The sequence below is a fragment of the Abramis brama genome (assembly GCF_963993115.1).
Source record: "Abramis brama genome assembly, chromosome: 12".
In the NCBI taxonomy this organism is placed as follows: domain Eukaryota; kingdom Metazoa; phylum Chordata; class Actinopteri; order Cypriniformes; family Leuciscidae; genus Abramis; species Abramis brama.
The window spans coordinates 4,268,788-4,288,909 of NC_139974.1; the positions used below are offsets into that span (position 1 = coordinate 4,268,788).

General features: G+C 36.0%; 3 protein-coding genes and 1 long non-coding RNA gene across 5 annotated transcripts in view; 3 read left to right on the top strand and 1 right to left on the bottom strand.

The window, feature by feature from the left end:
* The window catches only part of LOC311093929 (uncharacterized protein), a 331,568-nt gene that overhangs the window by 150,762 nt on the left and 160,684 nt on the right, over positions 1-20,122 (top strand).
* Positions 49-6,845, top strand: LOC311093939 (uncharacterized protein). 2 transcript variants are annotated; one of them, XM_084131626.1, is made up of 5 exons: positions 49-199; positions 1,327-1,428; positions 1,507-1,561; positions 1,904-2,053; positions 3,873-6,845. In XM_084131626.1, the coding sequence occupies exons 2-5, from the start codon at positions 1,342-1,344 to the stop codon at positions 6,386-6,388; spliced, it is 2,808 nt and encodes a 935-aa protein (XP_083987752.1). In that variant the 5' UTR covers positions 49-199; positions 1,327-1,341; the 3' UTR covers positions 6,389-6,845. The 2 variants fall into 2 exon arrangements, with proteins under 2 accessions (XP_083987752.1, XP_083987753.1); XM_084131627.1 differs by lacking the exon at positions 49-199 and having other exon boundaries at positions 1,174-1,428.
* On the top strand, positions 8,083-13,904 carry LOC311094007 (uncharacterized protein). The gene is made up of 5 exons (XM_084131750.1): positions 8,083-8,542; positions 9,308-9,351; positions 9,437-9,694; positions 9,911-9,943; positions 12,684-13,904. The coding sequence occupies exons 1-5, from the start codon at positions 8,520-8,522 to the stop codon at positions 12,770-12,772; spliced, it is 447 nt and encodes a 148-aa protein (XP_083987876.1). The 5' UTR covers positions 8,083-8,519; the 3' UTR covers positions 12,773-13,904.
* Positions 13,179-20,122, bottom strand: part of LOC311094043 — a 182,924-nt gene continuing 175,980 nt past the window's right edge. The window contains exon 2 of the long non-coding RNA XR_014608545.1: positions 13,179-13,229. This is a non-coding gene — a long non-coding RNA (uncharacterized lncRNA). The remainder of the gene's footprint in view (positions 13,230-20,122) is intronic.

Below are 20,122 nucleotides of genomic sequence, written 5' to 3' on the forward strand. Positions count from 1 at the left end.
AACCACTCGAGGTGAAAAGTCTAATCAATCGTGAGCAGGGCGGGTCTTGGCGCTACCGGTCACGTCTCCCGCGCGAGCAACTTTCAGCTTCTTCTTCTTTTTTCGGCGGTTACTGCACTGCCCGTTGTGGAGTGTGGGGCAGAAATGGCTCGAGTTTGGAAGAAACAGCAAAGCTCTCTGTAAAGGATAACGACAAACGGTAAGTAATAGTAGTGGTAGCTGCTAATAGTAATAAGGATTGGTAATAAATAGGATTATTGGAGTAAGTTAACGCCACCGCATTGCGAATGCCACATTCAAGGGGCTACTACCACTAGCTATGCTAAAGTTACTTAGCTACACCTAGCTAATAGGCCTACTGTAAATGTTTGTCTACAGAACTCTAGTCTGGCTATCACCAGACCAAGTTCAAGAATCAAATCGCCGGCAGAGAGGGCAGGGTTTACCCAGACTAGCAGAACTCTATTCTTTATTAAAATAATTACTACTCGCTATATATATCTATGGTTACAAATCTCCTAGACTTCAGACTCTTCAGAAATGTCAAAACATACGAGAAATACACGTGTGTATTTGTGGAATTATTTGGCAAAACATGTCTTAGTGACATTGAATCTCTGGTATTCATTCAGTGGTGATGATCATAAGCCTAGCTGTATTTGTTCTTGATCATTTATATTTCATGCTGCTACATAATTAATAGATTATTTATAAAAATAAAAATCAGGAGTTATAATTTACATGAGTTAGTAATACAAATAACTTGCATTAAATTTACATTTTGGTGATCAATTGATCATCAATGATCAATACTTTTGGTACTTAAAGAATATGATGTTAATAATTATTTCTTAGTTTGACTTAAGATTTTGAAATTGTGGTACATAACAGTGCAGTAGCCGAGTATTAATAAAACAGCTCTATATTATTTCTGATACCAGTTATTGCTATTATTGTTAAAATGACCGTAGTCTCCCTGATTCCCCCTGCTGTTCAGTAAACAGAAAATGCTTTTTCGGGATATTCATTTTATCCAATTAGGAGAGAGAATTCATGCAGGATGAAGAATAAACAAGTGAAAGTAGAAGTGATAAAATAAGAGAAACTTTATCTATCGTAGGGGGAAATCAAAATGGAACAAAGAAATTAACAGAGAAAATTGGAAGTGGAAAATTGACACTTTCTAAGAAATGTATTTCTGTTTACTAAAGAGCTGATTAGATGTAAACCTCTGTTACTGAATAAACGCTTCATCAGAATATAGAGTTTTACTTTTACAAAAAGTTCCACTGTATATTCCATCAACTTGGGTCTGTATTTTTATAGTATTGGAGTGTCAAAATGACCAGACGAAAACCTGGAAAACGATGGAGAAGGACTGGTAATGAAGAAGACCCAAATAAACGACCAAGACGGGCTGCACAATTGGTGAGTAGCCTGGCATAGTTGTGTTGCAGTAAATTTGCAGCAGATAGGATATTTAATGCCTTATTTTCCTCCCTGCAGTCATCCCTCCCTGCAGCCACCAGTGTTCATGTGGAGACTGATCAACAATATTTAGGTAACTTATGAAATGTGTTGGTGTGTGTTTAATGTTCAAAAGCCACACCCAGTCCCATGTGCAGAGGAGAGAGAGATCCTGAACAGAATTAGTTCTGATTAAGAATCACAGGCCCTGTAAATAGATAGATTAGTAGATAGAATGCAGTCTACAGCTGGTCAAACCAAGCATGGCAAAATAGCTTTCTCTTATTCTTCTCTTTTTCTTTTTTTTATCTTTTGAGTTTCTTACAAGAAGATTTCGGGTGAGAAATCTGAAAAATGTAATTTAAGCAAAATGAGACTCTAATATTGATCTAGAAAAAAGGTGTGAACCACTGATGTGTTCTCTTGTCTGTGTCAGGAGGTAGCAGCAGCGGAACACAGCAGGGGGGGGTGCCTCCTGGAGGAACCCAAAACGCTGCACTTCAAGGGGAACACGCCCAACATCCAGGTGTCCATGCAGGATGTACCGCACTGACTCTCGGACATCAAGTCTCTCACCACCTGCCAGGTACACACACCCTGTCTGTCTGTCTGTCTGTCTGTAATGATGTACAGTATATATTTTTTTTCTCACTGAGCAGGGGTCTCATTTATAAAGCGTGCGTACGCACAAAAAAGGCCTTGAAACAGGCGTACGCCACTTTCGACGCATAAGTTGTGATTTATAAAAACAAACTTGACGGGATAATTTGCGCACCTGCACGCAAACTCTGACCCATGCGTACGAACGTTTTGGAGACGGCGCAGTTTGGCGACACCGATGGTGAGCTGGAGTTAAATGTCTTTTTGGTCACTTTTAGGCAGAAAATCAAAGAAAATTATACAGCTACAGAAAGATATAGAATACAGAACAGATACAGAAATATTATTTCACTCACCAAGCATATCACTTGAAGCAAATATCCATCCATTCTTAAATGTCCGCGTCAGTGAGCACGTTGGGCCGTTTAGTGAAACTGGCGCATAATATAGCTTGACGTAAAACCGTAAATCTTCATTATGAGTAGTAATCATAAATAGGCTACAGTGCATGTTCACAATAACAGTTTAAATAAATAAATTAATAATTTACTAAACTATATGTTTTACTTCTAATATTAAACATTTAGATTGAATATGCCATTCTCATTGGAGTTAAACACTTAAAATAGGCCTACATGAAATCATTACATCGCCAGACAAGTTCATTTGATCTTGGTCTGTAGAGAGAGAAATAATCTGCGAACATAGATTGAAATGCACATAATCTTAGAATAATTTCTTAATGCGCATGTGAACGCCATCAGAGTTTATCACAGGTTCGCATTAAAGTCTGTGTAGAGAGAACGGTGTCGTCTTAGCGGCCCCTAATTTAATAACTAATGAACGTTGCGACGGAAGTGAATTAATCACAACTAACTTTAGCTAGAAAAAGCTAGATAAATAGCTAGATAATACCAAGTATTATCCATTTGTCTCTGTAAAGCTGCTTTGAAACAGCCTACACTGTTAAAAGCGCTATATAAATGAAGATGACTTGACTTAACAAAAATTTAAATATTCAATAAATAGAAATATTTGTTGTGGATGCAATGCTTTTGAACACTTTTCTTCTGGCATGCTGTGCTTTAATGTTTTAACTATAATTGCTTATCATGATGATAGCTGAATATTAAATGAATAGATGAATAATTGTCTGAGAAAATAGCTTCGTGCAAATAATGCACAACATGGTCTAAATCTGTTTCAATTAAAAATACGATTTAGCCCGTGGAAAAGATTGAGAAAAATAAATGTATTTTACACTATTTCATTTATTTATTTAAAAAAAAAGGCAAACTAAATTATTTTTATTAATGTGACGTGACGCACATCCATATTTCATATTGACTAATGTCTTGTAGGCTACCTACCGGTAAACATGTTAGATGAGCACGTGGATGAATAATCATATGCAAATGATATGCAGATGAGGATATGCATAGTAAAACTAGGCATTGTAAGCTCCTTATATGGTTATTTCGGGGAGGAGACGCATGTGTGCACAATCTTCCGCTGACTCTGGCTGACTGGGATTTATAAAGTGAATGTTGCGCAGGTTTTGGCGTACGCACGGTTTTATAAGTCTGAATATTTTTTTGCACACGCCATTTTTGGCTTTCGGGCGCATGTACACTTTTAGTAAGGATCCTACGCACAGTTTTATAAATGAGGCCCCAGATCCTGCTAAAATATGACACAATAATCTGAGTGTAAGAAAGTGATATACAGGTTGAGACGATATAGGTTTTGTGTTGTGACAAGATGTTTTTTGACCCTTAATGATTTTTATTCTATTTTATTACCAGCACTAGGTAGCGTGGCACGAGAGAGTATTTCAACTGTTAACTCTATCGAAGACAATGAAGAACCATCTTCCAGATCAGCCTTCAGCGATCCTCCTGATGACCTAACAACTGAACTACATGGCAATGCTGAGTATGATCCATCTCAATTATTTGAGGAAGCTCTCCCTGATGTGGGGGATTGGACATATGATGATGGACATTTGTTCAATGAGGGATTTGAAGAGGGTTTGAGTGAGGACTGTGCAGAAGAGTCAAATTTCAAGGACACAACACACAAACCATTATATGACAATGCATCAATAACTGTTGCAGAGAGCCTTCTGATCATCATGGCTTACGTAAACTGTCATAAAGTAACTGATAAGGCCCTTAGTGATTTGCTTAAAATGTTTAAGTTGATTTGTCCTGATAGTCTGAATACAGACTGCTTAAACAGTGTACAGAAGTTAAAAGACTTTTTTTTCTCACATGCTGCATCATCTCCTATTGTATTGCATAAATATTGCAGTACTTGTTTTGGCTCATTAGAAGGTGAACAATTACAATGTCTATCTTGTGGGACCAGTGTGTCAGAAGAAAGATCCTCATCCTTCATAGAGGTTCCAATTGATGCTCAAATAAGGTCATTGTTTCTCAAGCCAGGTTTTCAGGAGAAACTTAACTTTAGATTAAGCAGGAAGAAGACAGATCCTAACAACATTGAAGATATATATGATGCAGAAATTTACAAACAGCTTGTAGATGGGGGTGGTCCTCTTAGTGACCCTAAAAACATCTCACTTACTTGGAACACAGATGGGGTACCTATTTTTAAATCGTCCAAGTTTTCAGTGTGGCCTTTTTATTGTATCATCAATGAACTGAGTTTCATGGAACGCACAAAAAGAGAGAATATGATATTTGCTGGACTTTGGTATGGGGACTCAAAACCATCCATGGTTACATTCCTTAGACCACTAGGTGACACACTGAGTAAACTTGCAGATGATGGAATTCTTGTGCAACCTGCAGAGTTGACATCTGAACCTTTTGTGTGTAAAGTGCTCACCATTGCTGGAACATGCGACTTACCTGCTAAAGCATTAGTCCTTAATTCAGTGCAATACAATGGGAAATTTGGATGTCATAAATGTGAGCAGCCAGGAGAGACTGTAAAGACAGGGGAAAGGGGACATGTTCATGCATTTCCATACCAACATAGAGATCCAAAAGGCCCACTGCGCACAAATGAAAAGTTTGCTCTTGATATGAAAATCGCAAGTGAGACCAAAACCCCCGTTAAAGGGGTGAAGGGTCCCTGTTGGCTTAGCAAACTTAAATGTTATAACCTTATCAAAGGCACTGCCATAGATTACATGCACTCAGTCCTTCTTGGAGTAATGCGCCTTCTGATGGTTCTGTGGTTTTCTCCAGAGTTTTCTCGTCAGCCCTTCAGCATGGCAAAAAATGCAAAGGAAATTGACAGGCGATTTCAGGATATCTCTCCTCCATCCTCCACTCGATATCCTCGATTAGTGACATCTCACAGAATGTTTTTTAAAGCATCAGAATATCGGGATATTTTGATCTTCTATGGACCTGTTGTTTTCCGTGGAATTCTTGCAACACTGTACTACAAGCACTTCCTTCTACTAAGTGAAGCCATTTTCATTTTGTTGATGGAATCCATATCAGTTGAACAGATTGATCATGCAGAGAAACTACTGTGGAACTTTTGTTCCCAAATGGCTAATCTATATGGTGAGCGGTACGAAACTGCAAATGTACACCTTCTTGTGCACCTAGCAGACAGTGTGAAGGCCCTTGGTCCATTATGGACTCATTCGTGTTTCCATTTTGAGGACAAGAATGGCTATTTGTTAAGGCTCATACATGGCACTCAAAATATACCTATGCAGATGGTCCATGCAGTCAAACTTGTGCAGTCTATTCCTGTTATTTCACAAACCATAAAACCAGGGAATGCCATAGCTGAATTTTACACACGGGTGACTAAAGATGATAGTTTCTGTCAGGAAAACAATGATTTGTCTAGGACCAAACTATATGGAGCATCTAGTGAACTTCAACTGGACACAGTTCAACTCTCTACATTGGAAAGACATACTGGTCATTGCATCAGTTCTAAAACAGTAAGGATCTTTCACAGGGCACAAGTTAAGAGAAATTATCTCACATCAAAACACTATGGGAAAGGCAATAGAAGAAACAATTTTACAGTCGTTTTTTCTAGTGATGGACAAAGAAAGTATGGACAGATTGAGTACTTCTTTACCTCAGAACATTCATTTGCCAAATGGGCCCTTGTTCATGAATTCAAAGTTGCTGGTTTTTCTTTGCTGCATGATAGTGTAACAAATGGTACATGCAGTCATGTTGTTCCCCTATTGGAAACCTCTGTTAATACAGTAGTTTCCTTGGATCATTTATTGGGTAAAGTTGTTTTCTTTGACTTGACATCTATGCCTGGCATTGCTTTTGCAGCTAATTTCCCAAACACACTTGAAAAGTTTTAACCCCTTAATATTGGGTTTATACTGGATGCAACAGTGGGTCATGGTCAGGGTGTGTGGTGGCAAGATGAATTGCCTCTATTGTATTATCAGGGTGCTTGAATGAATTGAATTAAAACAGCATGTGCTCTATTATGTGTTACACACTCTTTTACTGCTCTATACAATAGAGCTTTGCTGTGAATTCTGTCAAAACAGCACAATGTCAACATTTAGAAAGTTCACAAAGGTGTCTTTTGAGCACATCATGGCTTATGTTTTGATGGGTTACGTTTTGGAACTCAAAATTGTAATTAATGAATTGTATGGCTTGTGTCAGAAATAAACACATTTTGTAAATTGAACATTATGTAAACCATCTCAAATTATTTGCCTGAATTGATTACTTCTTTTCTTAAATTTTGCGCTGAGATAAATTGAGATATGATTGAGCTATAATATTAAATAATGTCTCATATTGAGACTAATTTGAGAGCTTGCACTACTCTATTTTTTCTTTTTTGCTGAAACACTAGAAAGAGACAACTGTAAGAGAATCTGAGAACTCAAATAGTGAGCAGTACGAGACATATTTCTCACTGAGATATAACAGATCAAATTGAGACATATTTGAAAGCGGCACAGTATGTCTCATTTTTCTCTTAGTTGAGATCAGGAAAAGAGACAGCTGTGAGAGAATTTAGAGAACTTGCACTGTGCTCAATGTGAGACTTAATTCTCAGGAGAGACATTTGAGAAGAATGAGAAAACCACTTTGGTCTCAATTAGTGCTCATTTATATCTAGGAGATGTAAATGTGACATAAAAGAGATCTCATCTTCAATTTTGCTTTGCTATGGGTTGAGCTGATCATGTTTTGCTGAAGTGTTTTGTCTTTAATTGCTAATGCTTTTTTTACACACAGACTGAACACAATGAAGCATTGCTTGGTCACTGGTTGAGCTAAACTGGTATTATCTAATTGTGTAGTTAAATTTAACAGCTGACAGATATTCAACATAATTCATGTGTGAGACAGTCTAACAGAAGGACGGACTAAACCAGTCAAATATCAACTGAGTTCTGCTCATATTTTATTACCATTTTCTAAACTATAGTGAATAAACTGTGACAATGTGATTGACTGTATATCAGTAAGGTAAAGTTTTACCTAACCCTAACCCTAACTGACTAACATATATGACATTTTGTTGAATCATGGCAAATAATAAAATACACATATGAAATCACATCACATGTATAGGTTTTCGTGGTGGGAAAAGTGAAAATGTTGGAAAAGCAATCTGACCTATCCATAAGAAGAAAGAAAATCATATATTTCAGCTCTGATCTAGTTAAATACTGTTTATTGCTTGTCAATTAAAAATGTATGTTAAACTTAAGTCTCTAATGATATGACTGTAAATGCTTTGTACAATAGTTTGACTGAATCACTGAAAAGAACCAGATCAAATGAACGATTTGTCATAATTATTAATCATTTACAGTACATCCATAGAGTAAATGTAGAATTATATTCAAATTATTCTAAATCAGTTGTACTTGGGTGTTTATGGGTTTCAAAGGTCTTATGAAACAGAACACATATATCATAATTCATTCATTTATATAATACAGTTTCATGATACTTATTATACATAAATACTACTATCTACTAGTTCTGATGCAACTTGCAAAACCTGATGCAACCGCGGCGTGGCGTCATCACGTGACATCTCACGTACTCGGATGTGGTTAATCTGAGCTCGCGGTCCGTTTCACCGTCTTTAGTGAAAGTTGTAGGATATATAGGCAATAGAATATAGGTTATAAATTACGGTATTTTAATGTAATGTTCCTAGAAGTGAACAGCCATTAACAAGAAGAAGAGGAAGAAAGGAGAGCGTCATTTCGTCATCATCACGTGAATCACCCGGCATTCACTTTCACGCGAGCCGACAGTCACTTTCACACGCGCACAGTGAAATCTCAGTAAAGTTACTAGATCTTGATATCGGGGATCGAATTCTCTGGCATTTCTGGTTTCGGGCTGCCTTCATACAGAACTCCGGCTATTTTCAGCAGTTTCTCTTAATTAAAACCCAGTGTGTTTTAGCTAAACTATCGGGACTTCCGCATTACTGTGGACCCTAACATGCCTTCACGGTTCAGTAACCAGTAAGTATGTAAATATCCTACAGACAGATTGTGTGTTTGGCTCTTATCTTGTTAGTAAGTTTATTTATGTTTAGAAATGTCAAAATCCAAATTAGTTAAATAAACATTAATAATAATAAAAAACTTCAGTAGACTACGTCATGACGCATTGGATATTGTTACTTTTAATATATTTAAAAGTAGTCCACATATAATACAATATTTAGAAAATAAACAATAGGATATAAAAGAACATTAAAAAAGCAGAGGGATAGTTCACCAAATAAATCCCTAAATATGATTTAAAGGGCCAGTTCACCAAAAGTGTAATTCTGTCATCGTTTACTCGCCTTCATGTTGCTCCAAACCTGTGTGAGTTTCTCTGTAATGTTGAACAAAAAGTCAGATATTTTGAAGAATGTAACAAAACATTTAATGGGCACCATTGACTTCCATAGTATTGTTTTTTTCCTATTATGGAAGTCAATGGGGACCAGAAACTGTTGGATAACCGTCATTCTTCAAAATATCTTCCTTTGTGTTCAACATTACAGAGAGATTACAATACAGGTTCAGAGCAACATGAGAGTGAGTAAATGACAGAATTTTCCTATTTAGGTATTAATGTAATCAATCAACTTGGGGAAATATGATGAAATCCACTAGTTACACGGGCTTTAAATTAGGCAACCTTAGTGTTATAATATAACCTTTATTCAATATTTAAACACTTAAAGTGAGCATGTACAGATCTAGCACATAATCAGCCTTTTCTCTTCTCCTCAGGCACAAAGCACTGGTTTTACTGCCTTGCATCGTTTACTGTGCAAGTGAGTATTTCATTTCTGCAGTGTTTTAATATCACTATTTATTTTAAGAAAACATATGTCAATATTTGATTGTTTATATCCTCAGGCTGTGCTCCACAGACGTGTATCCGGTGTTCTCTGTCTTGTGATGGAGCAATGGAGCAGCTGAAGCAACTCAAGAGCGTTCATGTTCGTGTAGAACACCGTTCAGACACAGTTCTGGATCAAACATTCTCCAGTTTGTGTGATGGAGGACGCTGTTCAGTGCCAGGTTGTTTCCAGAGGGACGCAACGTACTCACTACATGTATATACTGATAATGATCACGTACCTCAGCTGCTCTACGAGACTAATGTACAGCCGGGTAAGATCATTACCGATCTAACCAATGCTTAAGGATTAGTTCACCCAAAACTGAATAATTTCTGTGTTTACTCATCCTCATCGTGTTTTAATGTTTTCTTTCTTCCGTGAAACATGATGATTGATGTTTCAGTTTTTGAGTGAACTATTCCTTTAAGTTATATTAAAAATGTAATTCTATTTACATACTGAATTCTTGCCTCAATGTTTTCCACAGACTGTGGTCCAGAGTCCATATCTGACAAGAGCAGTGAGTAAACATGAACTAAACACTCCATCACTTTCTTATAATTAAAATAAACAAGTTTTCTGCTTGCATTTAAAACTCAAGTTATTTCTTTATTTTTCGAATCACAACAATGACTACATTTAGATTATGGGTGCAACAATATATTGTGTCACAATATATCGCAATACAAAAATGCAACAATATATATAGTGTATAGTTCACCCAAAATAAAAAAATACCTGTGTGAGAAAAAACTTCAAGTTTTCAGAGTTTTAGTGTCAGAACTACATTAACCTGCTATATATTGAATATAATGTATAATAATGCACTGGGGGAATATGTGTGTGTCCTGATAATGCCAAATATCTGATGTTACCAGTAAAAAGTGTCCTACATTATTTTAAATATATCTAGTCAGTGACAGAGATCAAGCATATTCATCTACAATAATTCAGTATTTTCAGCTTCAGAATCATGAATATTGTTATTCTGGCGTCTCTATTGTCCTGTACTGGGGTTTCAGCACAAGTCCAAGCCTGTTCATTTACACACACAATGTAAAATCAAATTTAACATTTTAATCAACAGAACATTTTTTGTTAATCTTTTACCACGTGTCTTGGAGTATTGTAATAATATCGTAACTTGAGTTCAGTATGGTGATATGTATGGTGATATGTATCACATCGTGACATGAGGGCATCGCTACACCCCTAATTTACATGCATCCTAATGTGATTTATAATGAGATTCGATCAATATTGTTAGTAAACTTTACTGTAGTAAAATCATAGTAAAACATGTGGTGTATGCTGGTTTCAATTGCTGAACAAAATTCAATTTGAAAATGTTGCGTGACATGAATATAATGCAGTATATTGATCATCGAAAACATGAATATAATGCGGTATATTGATCATCGAAAACATGAATATAATGCAGTATATTGATCATCCAAAACATGAATATAATGCAGTATATTGATCATCCAAAACATGAATATAATGCAGTATATTGATCATCCAAAACATGAATATAATGCAGTATATTGATCATCCAAAACATGAATATATAATGCAGTATATTGATCATCCAAAACATGAATATAATGCAGTATATTGATCATCCAAAACATGAATATATAATGCAGTATATTGATCATCCAAAACATGAATATAATGCAGTATATTGATCATCCAAAACATGAATATATAATGCAGTATATTGATCATCCAAAACATGAATATAATGCAGTATATTGATCATCCAAAACATGAATATATAATGCAGTATATTGATCATCCAAAACATGAATATAATGCAGTATATTGATCATCCAAAACATGAATATAATGCAGTATATTGATCATCCAAAACATGAATATATAATGCAGTATATTGATCATCCAAAACATGAATATATAATGCAGTATATTGATCATCCAAAACATGAATATAATGCAGTATATTGATCATCGGAAACATGAATATATAATGCAGTATATTGATCATCCAAAACATGAATATAATGCAGTATATTGATCATCCAAAACATGAATATATAATGCAGTATATTGATCATCCAAAACATGAATATATAATGCAGTATATTGATCATCGGAAACATGAATATAATGCAGTATATTGATCATCCAAAACATGAATATAATGCAGTATATTGATCATCCAAAACATGAATATATAATGCAGTATATTGATCATCCAAAACATGAATATAATGCAGTATATTGATCATCCAAAACATGAATATATAATGCAGTATATTGATCATCCAAAACATGAATATAATGCAGTATATTGATCATCCAAAACATGAATATAATGCAGTATATTGATCATCCAAAACATGAATATATAATGCAGTATATTGATCATCCAAAACATGAATATATAATGCAGTATATTGATCATCCAAAACATGAATATAATGCAGTATATTGATCATCGGAAACATGAATATATAATGCAGTATATTGATCATCCAAAACATGAATATAATGCAGTATATTGATCATCCAAAACATGAATATATAATGCAGTATATTGATCATCCAAAACATGAATATATAATGCAGTATATTGATCATCGGAAACATGAATATAATGCAGTATATTGATCATCCAAAACATGAATATAATGCAGTATATTGATCATCCAAAACATGAATATAATGCAGTATATTGATCATCCAAAACATGAATATAATGCAGTATATTGATCATCCAAAACATGAATATATAATGCAGTATATTGATCATCCAAAACATGAATATAATGCAGTATATTGATCATCCAAAACATGAATATATAATGCAGTATATTGATCATCCAAAACATGAATATAATGCAGTATATTGATCATCCAAAACATGAATATATAATGCAGTATATTGATCATCCAAAACATGAATATAATGCAGTATATTGATCATCGAAAACATGAATAAAGTACTGAGGCCGGATACCGAAGAACCAGTGAACAAATCAAAAAGTAACACACCTACTGTATATGAGCTCATCATTTGTGCTTTGCATTATGGTGTGTGAATAAAGGTGGTAAAAATAACCACAAATCTTAGTGAATAAATAACTGCATTTAAAAGGAAGAGAAGAGGTTTGCTCTCGTCATGTAATTAAATAATCACATTACTGGTGCACATCTAAATGTAATCAATGTTAATGTTGAATGAGCAAGAATTTAGTGCAGGAATTCATGCAAATTATGTTTTCTTTATCCAGATGATGCTGATACAAATTGCTCTAACAAACTCCTGATCTTGCTGACGTGTTGCCTTTGGATCTTCTTCCACCCTGAGGGACTGAGATGATGGCACATATCAGCTGTGTCCCAGTTCAGAGGCCGTGCCTTCGAAGGTCGGACTGAGCGTTGTTGAACGGGACAGTGTAGTCTACGGATGACTGCTCGTCCTCCAGCATCTGACATCTTTCCCTTGACGAGTGAAGTGTTTGTACTGGACCTTTTATATTCAACAGCCTAAAAACAAAACGGGGTTCACAACCTGAATTGGGACGCAGCTTTAGAAAACAACAGCTACTAGTGCCAAAGAAATGCTATTTTCAGTAGTAACTCTACCGTCCACGACACTGAAGGACATGTCTGCTATAAACTACATTTTTATATCAAATTTCCTTTTTTTATGTCTTTCTCTGCATTCTCTTACTCTTTTGTTCCTACAGAAATTTCACTGCTGCTTTATATGCTGCTTTACTTTAGTCTTATGATACACAAACAGCATTACAAAACCTGAAACGAGCATATTGGACCTCAAATCAGCACAACATTCAAAAAACAATAGACTTTTATGACCAAAAGTGCATTAAATGGACAATTATTCTTGCTGGACCATTCTGCTAAACTGTTTTTATATTCATTTCTTTATTTTTTTTCTTTTCTTGTATATTGAACTGAACCCTTACCAAGTTACACTTTATATGCAATTTTCTTGTTTTGTATTTGTAAAAACTAGTTGATCTGTGTTGAAAATCTGTGAAAATTCTATTAATGTGAAAAATGCTGGATGAGATATTTATATATATGAGATATTTATATAGCCTATTTAAATGTTTTATTTACGAAATATGCTATTTCTTGATTTTTCTTTACTAATGATGCAGAAGCTGTAAATTATAGAGACACAATGCAACATTGTTAATTAAATGATTTGCATTATAAATGGGTTTACTGTTAAAAAATATTGTGATTCTTTGATTTGTTTATTTTTTTTATTATTGTTCTTGTAATAGTTGTTGATTAAATAATAATAATACACATCATAATGATTGCAATTAGATTAGATATTACTGCCTGTTTTTTAATGAAATAATGCATGTACAGTTTCATGGCTGGTAAGCAGCTGTCCTGTCAGTCCTCTGGCTCACTGCATTGAGACACACTTTTGATTTAGAATAGTTAATAAACTATAATATAAGCTCAGACTTAATACGAATCATGTAAACTTTATATTATTTCTTATAAAGTCTCAGTTTTCGCTATCTATTAATAATCTGACTTTGGTAGCCAACTAGTTGTCAAATTAACAATGTTATAATGACCAAATAAAAACGCAACAAATGTTCAAACTTACATGTAAAAGGTAATTAAATTAAATTCACATTCATTTGTATAGCGCTTTTCACAATACACATCGTTTCAAAGCAGCTTTACAGAAAAAGAGTCTACATTAAAATTTACAGTGATCTGTTATCAGAGGAAACTGACTAAGTTATGTATTTCAGAAATGTAGATATACAAAATCACAGTTAGCGAAAAATGTATTAATTTAAACAATGTAATAATTTAATGCAGAAAACATGAGCTCATTGAAGTAATGAATACTTTAAGACATTAAAGTCATTAACAATAGACATTAAGAAAACTGTAGCATTGGTGCATGTTAATTACCCGATATCTGGTTTAGACTGTACAACGTTTTGTAAAACCTCAAAATAGTAAGGCATCTGTTCTTCAGTCTACAAAGGAGAGTCACGGCAAGTTGCTTTTTTTTATTTTTTTTTTTATTAAATCTTTATGATACAAGGAGTAAGAACACACAAATAGAGTCATTAATACAGAGAAAAAAATATATAGACAAGAGCAGAGCCAGGGGGAGTTTCAAATAAATACTTTAAAGGAGAAGTTCACTTTTAAAATGAAAATTCTGTCATCATATAATCACCCTCATGTTGTTTCAAACCTGTATGAATTTCTTTCTTCTGCTGAACAGAAAGGAAGATATTTAGAAGAATGTCAGTAACCAGACAGTTTCTGGGTCCCATTGACTTCCATAGTATATTTTTTTCCTACTATGGAAGTCAATGGGACCCAAAAACTGCCTGGTTACTGATAATCTTCTAAATATCTTCCTTTGTGTTCAGCAGAAGAAAGAAATTCATACAGGTTTGAAACAACATGAGGGTGATTATATGATGACAGAATTTTCATTTTAAAAGTGAACTTCTCCTTTAAAGATAGAGCATAACTGAATGGTTTTAGCAGCCTTCTTATTTTTTTAATCATGGATGGATTTGATGTACTGTTCCGTCTCCTTACCAAAAGCAATAAAAGAAGGTTTAGAATTACTAAATTTGGCTTTGTGAATATGATATTTCCCTAAAATGATCAATAGATTAATTAGGTATATTTATTTCTGTTTTTTACTTTTATTATCATGGAAACCAAACAGTACATCTTTCCACAACAAGGAAAAATCAACAACAAGTTTAGCAGTAATGTATCGGGACAGATCTTTCCAGAAAGTGACGGTGTAGGGACATTGCCAGAACAGGTGTACCATTGTTTCTGGACATATTTCACATAAGGAACAGTTAACACATATGTCAAGCTTAAATCTAAGGAGATAATGCTTAGCAGGATAGTACCTATGTATGATTTTGAAAGAGACTTATCTTACTTTATTCGTAAGGAGGTATTTGTAAGGAAGGTTCCATATATTCCCCCAGTTCAGGTTGTCAACAAAGTTAGACAAATAGGGAACAACATTAGGGGTGCTGGTGACATCTCTCTGGAATAAAGAGCGAATAGTACGATTATTATTCCTCGTTGTGGTTGCGAAACAAACATTACCAACTGAGGTCAGCTTAGGGTCCAAATCTGGTAGGCAATCTGGTTTTCCAGCCCCTTTTAAGAGAGTTAAAGGGTGATTGGAGTGCCAAAAGTGTGAAGGAATTCAGAATAATTCAGCAATGATCCATTATCATTTAATAGTTGGGATACTAGAATTATTAGCCTGGTTAAAACCAGACCATTCTCAGTAGTAACTGAGTTAGGGTCTGGCAAAGCTCCTTTAATAATTCTTTTCCAAAGAGGCGTCACCAACGGACGTCGCTCAAATGCCTCTGGGCGCAATCTAAAACTCCTAAAACCAATCAGAGCGATCGTCATCATGTAAAGCCATATGCTGCGTCCCAATTCGCCTGTTACACTACGCCATAAAAGTATGTACTCTTTTTGTGAAGAAAATGTATTTATTTTTGAATGTGTAGCAAAAGAGTAGGCAAGCTTTGGGACATACTACTTCGTCATCTTTATCAGACGGATCTGTCGCGTGCATCCTGTCACTTAGGCCCTGTCCCATTTCTCCCCCCTTAAAACTTCCACTTGGTTTTGAGTGCCCTCAAAAGTAAAGTCCCCTCAACGATGGGAAGTGGAGTTGAAGATCTTTCCCTATGAAATGGGACACCACTATATGCAAATTATATACATGCACATAACTATCCCAGTTATGATCAGGATATAAGTATCCATAATATGCTAGAAATCTAATAAAGTAATCAAATGTAAAATAACACAGCATAGTTTATTATAGATAGATTAATGCTCATTAAAGCTAAAGTTATTCATTCAAGAGCTGGGAGAAATTCTCTTTGCCTTTAGTTGTTTTATTCACATTAAAGGTGTAATCATTAGCAGGTTTATTAGACGCTGCCACTTTAAGACCGAATGCAGATCTAATAATACACATTTTCTCCCAACTATTCCACAACCAACTCCCATTTAAGACATAAACTGTGTTAAAGTGAATCTCCAAACCGGTCATTTAACCATATTTTTTGTCTGTATTTGATCGTTTAGACGCGCACATGAAACCCAAAGTATAGTTTGCTTGTCTAGTTGCAGTCCGTTTCCGAACGCGCGCCGCCATGGGAACAGGGTCAACGTCTCTTGCGCGGATCATTGTGCTTATAATTTTAATAGCTCTTTTTACAATCAAACAACTCCCGCAATTTAGAATCAGCAGACACTGCATTTTACAACCATCACTGATTGTGCTCAGTGCTGTTTGGGTTTAACGTTGGGGAGAAGTGACAGCGCGCTGTGAAGAAAAAGATGAAGCACTAGACGAACGCGGCTATTTTTTAATAGTTTTACCTTCTTTTTATAATAATTGGAAGCCAACATCGAAAATAAAATTAGATTAACTACCCAGATAAGATGTATATTTGATGGGCAGACTCTCTTGAAGCACTCGGCAGATATCAACATCGTATAGATAGCTTCGTGAAATATTTTCTAACATTAGTGTTCAAAACTTTACAGTCCATTGGATGTGCATCAAACTAACATATTCCAACATATTTAGAAATTTTAACTTGCTTATTTGCGAAAATATAATTACAATTCAATTGTTCCTTTCCAGCGGTGTCCGCCATCTTGTTTAAAGATTTTTACCGGCTTGCTGAGCCCGCAAGGTATCCTGGGTAATTTCATCTTCCACTTCGTTTTAAGCCTGTGTGGCGAGGTGATGGATCGGGTAAATTACGGTTACACTTATGAGGAAAAGTATAACTAAATGGAGAGCAGACTACGCCACCCCGTTTCACTAAACGGAGAAATTTATACAAGTCACGCTGGTTCGTGACCACAGACGACAAGAGACGTGGATCAGAATACAAAAAAATACTTTTTTTATTTTATCAACAATAATTTAATATATAAAAACTTTGAGGTGGACAAAAGTTTTACACTGTTAAGTGTGCACCAGGCCAGAAATAAAACAAAAAACAAAAATAAAGAACACAAAAACACTTTTGGGCTGAGGCTTGCCAGCAGGGAGCTAGCTGGACAGTGAGTGTCCCAAGATCACACCACTCATCAAATTCCACTCCACACAACACTCACACTCACTAGGTGAAAGACACACAGGTGCCAACGGCAAAACACTCTGTGAAGGAACCACCACCAAAAGAGGACAGACAGCTAGCTTCCCTGCACGGGGCGGGCCTTCAGCTCCTGAAAGAAGCAAAAAAAAAACAGTATAATATACTTTCACAGTTTGCTGCAAACGTATGAAATTATAATAAAACAAATTCAACAAAGAAATCGACACTCTGCAAATTACTGGGCACAGTAGTTAACCTGGCTGGTGGTGACCTAGAAGGTTCACAATATGGCCACGTTACAGCCGCCAAAGGCTATGAACAAGAGTGAAATGAACCACAAAAAAAAAAAAAATACAATTAAACATTAAATCACAAAAATCGAATCCAGGATTACAAAAAACAAAACAAAAAAAGTGTTGCTCCCTTCACAGTCTTTGAGGAACGCACAGGGCGAAGAGCTCAAGGATAACCAAACGGCTGGTGGTGATATACATTAAGTGGGGCTAGATTATGCCATCACATGTAGCTACGTCATGCATGGACGGACAGCTCGGAAACTAGCCTCACACTAGTACCACCAGCGTTTACAACCATATGCAGATACAATATAAACTAACGGAAACAAATAATGAATCACGCTGGTCACAGTGAATTAAATGGCAGCAGAACCATTTAACTCACCGTCACTCAACACAAATCACAGGGCGGAATCTAGCCTGCCTTGCCACACCTGCATCGGACCGCACTATGTTTTGAGGGTTGATTTTAAGGGGAGAATAGCACTCCCCCTTGCTCTTTAGAGTATTGGGACACCCTACCCCTACACGAGAACACGCAAAAACAAGGGTTAGGGCAGAAATCTAGGGTAAGGGGAGGTATAGACCATTTCAAGGACGTAAACAATAACATTCCGTTGGAATGCTACTGCGCATGTCTGGCCCTGAAGCATTTCCGGTGGCGGCGTTTTTAAATCTCAGGTCTGTGAAACCAAGCGCGTAACTTTTACGTCTAGCGAAAAGGCAACAGTTAAAGTATTTCCAAAAACTGAAAATAAACGATGATTGGAATTGCCGGACCCTTTAAATAAGACTTTGATGCGTATACTTTTTACACAGAACAACGTTTGCCTGAGTAGTCCGATTGGGTGTTGCGGCTGCTTGCGTGTACACGAGAGATGCGATAAAAGCCTATCGCAGTCTGGATACTTACAATTAATTTCTTAGCAGAAAGGTTGGGAACATTCGTTCGTAAAATGTTGATGACATCTGTCTTGTGTTTGGTGAAGATGAAGCAAGTCAAACAGCGTCGTAAACGACCGTACTTATCATGGTTTGTCCGGGGAGGTTACGAGTGGGCATTTCACTTGCATTTGCTGGCATATCTATGCAAATATTCATATTTATTTGTACAGCGCTATTCAAAATACATATCGTTTCAGAGCAGCTTTACAGAACATGCATGTATAGCCTATGTATTACAACGCTAAATGTACGCTAGTAAACGGACTTCAGTAAAAGTCGCTTTAAATTATGCCAGTACTCATTTCATTCGTTTCCAAATGTGTGTGCTTAGTTGGGTGAAGTGTGTTGCTGTGGAACGGTGTGCGAGAGGGTTTAAATGTCCTATCTGAGCCCCTCATGTGGTCACAAATAAATAGAAGGTGAAAGCAATGTAATGCTGGCTGTCTTTTTTTTTTTTCTAATGCATAAACCTGTATTAGTCATTTAAAGGCAGGGTAGGTAGGACTTTATAAAAATAAAAGATCCAAATTTGTTAAAACTTTCTATATATATCAATACATAATTAAAATGTAAGTACTCTGAAAAAAAGAGTATAAAAATCAAGTGACTCTAGACCGTTTAATCTGTATTAAACACAGCTCATTATTTCGATTCGGGACGAATCAAAGGATTGGCTTAATCGACTGTCACTCTCTCTCGCAACCATGGCAACCACCCTTTTGCCACGGGATCTGCCCACTTGCGCGCGCACGTTTGATTTGAGGAATTCGAGAGGCACGGAACCTAGGAATAGCAAAACAATGGCAGAGAAAGAGCAATCAAAATTCACATTACCGGCATGCAGTTAGTGAAGGCAAACAAGGCAAAAAAAGAAGACAGTACAAGAAAAGGTAATGAACAAAAAGTCTTTGGATAAACAAAGAAATAAAACGCGTGTCAATATCGGCGTAGCTTTCCAGCGACCACCCCGTCCTCGGCCTCTACTTCCTCGGACCCTAGTTGCACGCCACGGCCTCTTGCACGACCTCCTCTGCTTCGCCCTAAAATTATTTTTATTTTACAAAATGACATTTTACAAACCTACATTTTGCGCATGTGCTCCTGCATGCACTTTTCCAGTCACAACACAGCAATCAAAGGAGGACGCGCTGAAAACTGAAATGCTGTTCTCTTTCTTCATAACTCGTGAGAAGGTTTGAGTTGCAAAGGAATTTGTGACTGTATCACCTGTTCAACCACATCAAAGTTTCGTAATTAGTAAGTCCGTGCTTTTTCTCTTTTTGTTCTTATGTGCTG

What these genes read in the sequence shown, in the direction of transcription:
- LOC311094007 (XM_084131750.1), top strand. Translation starts at nt 8,520, where the DNA reads ATGCCTTCACGGTTCAGTAACCA. An exon ending in CGAGACTAATGTACAGCCGG is followed by an intron (nt 9,695 to 9,910) that starts GTAAGATCATTA and finishes TGTTTTCCACAG; the next exon opens with ACTGTGGTCCAGAGTCCATA. An exon ending in GTCCATATCTGACAAGAGCA is followed by an intron (nt 9,944 to 12,683) that starts GTGAGTAAACAT and finishes TTCTTTATCCAG; the next exon opens with ATGATGCTGATACAAATTGC.
- LOC311093939 (XM_084131626.1), top strand. Translation starts at nt 1,342, where the DNA reads ATGACCAGACGAAAACCTGGAAAACGATGGAGAAGGACTGGTAATGAA. An exon ending in GACTGATCAACAATATTTAG is followed by an intron (nt 1,562 to 1,903) that starts GTAACTTATGAA and finishes TGTCTGTGTCAG; the next exon opens with GAGGTAGCAGCAGCGGAACA. An exon ending in AGTCTCTCACCACCTGCCAG is followed by an intron (nt 2,054 to 3,872) that starts GTACACACACCC and finishes TTTTATTACCAG; the next exon opens with CACTAGGTAGCGTGGCACGA.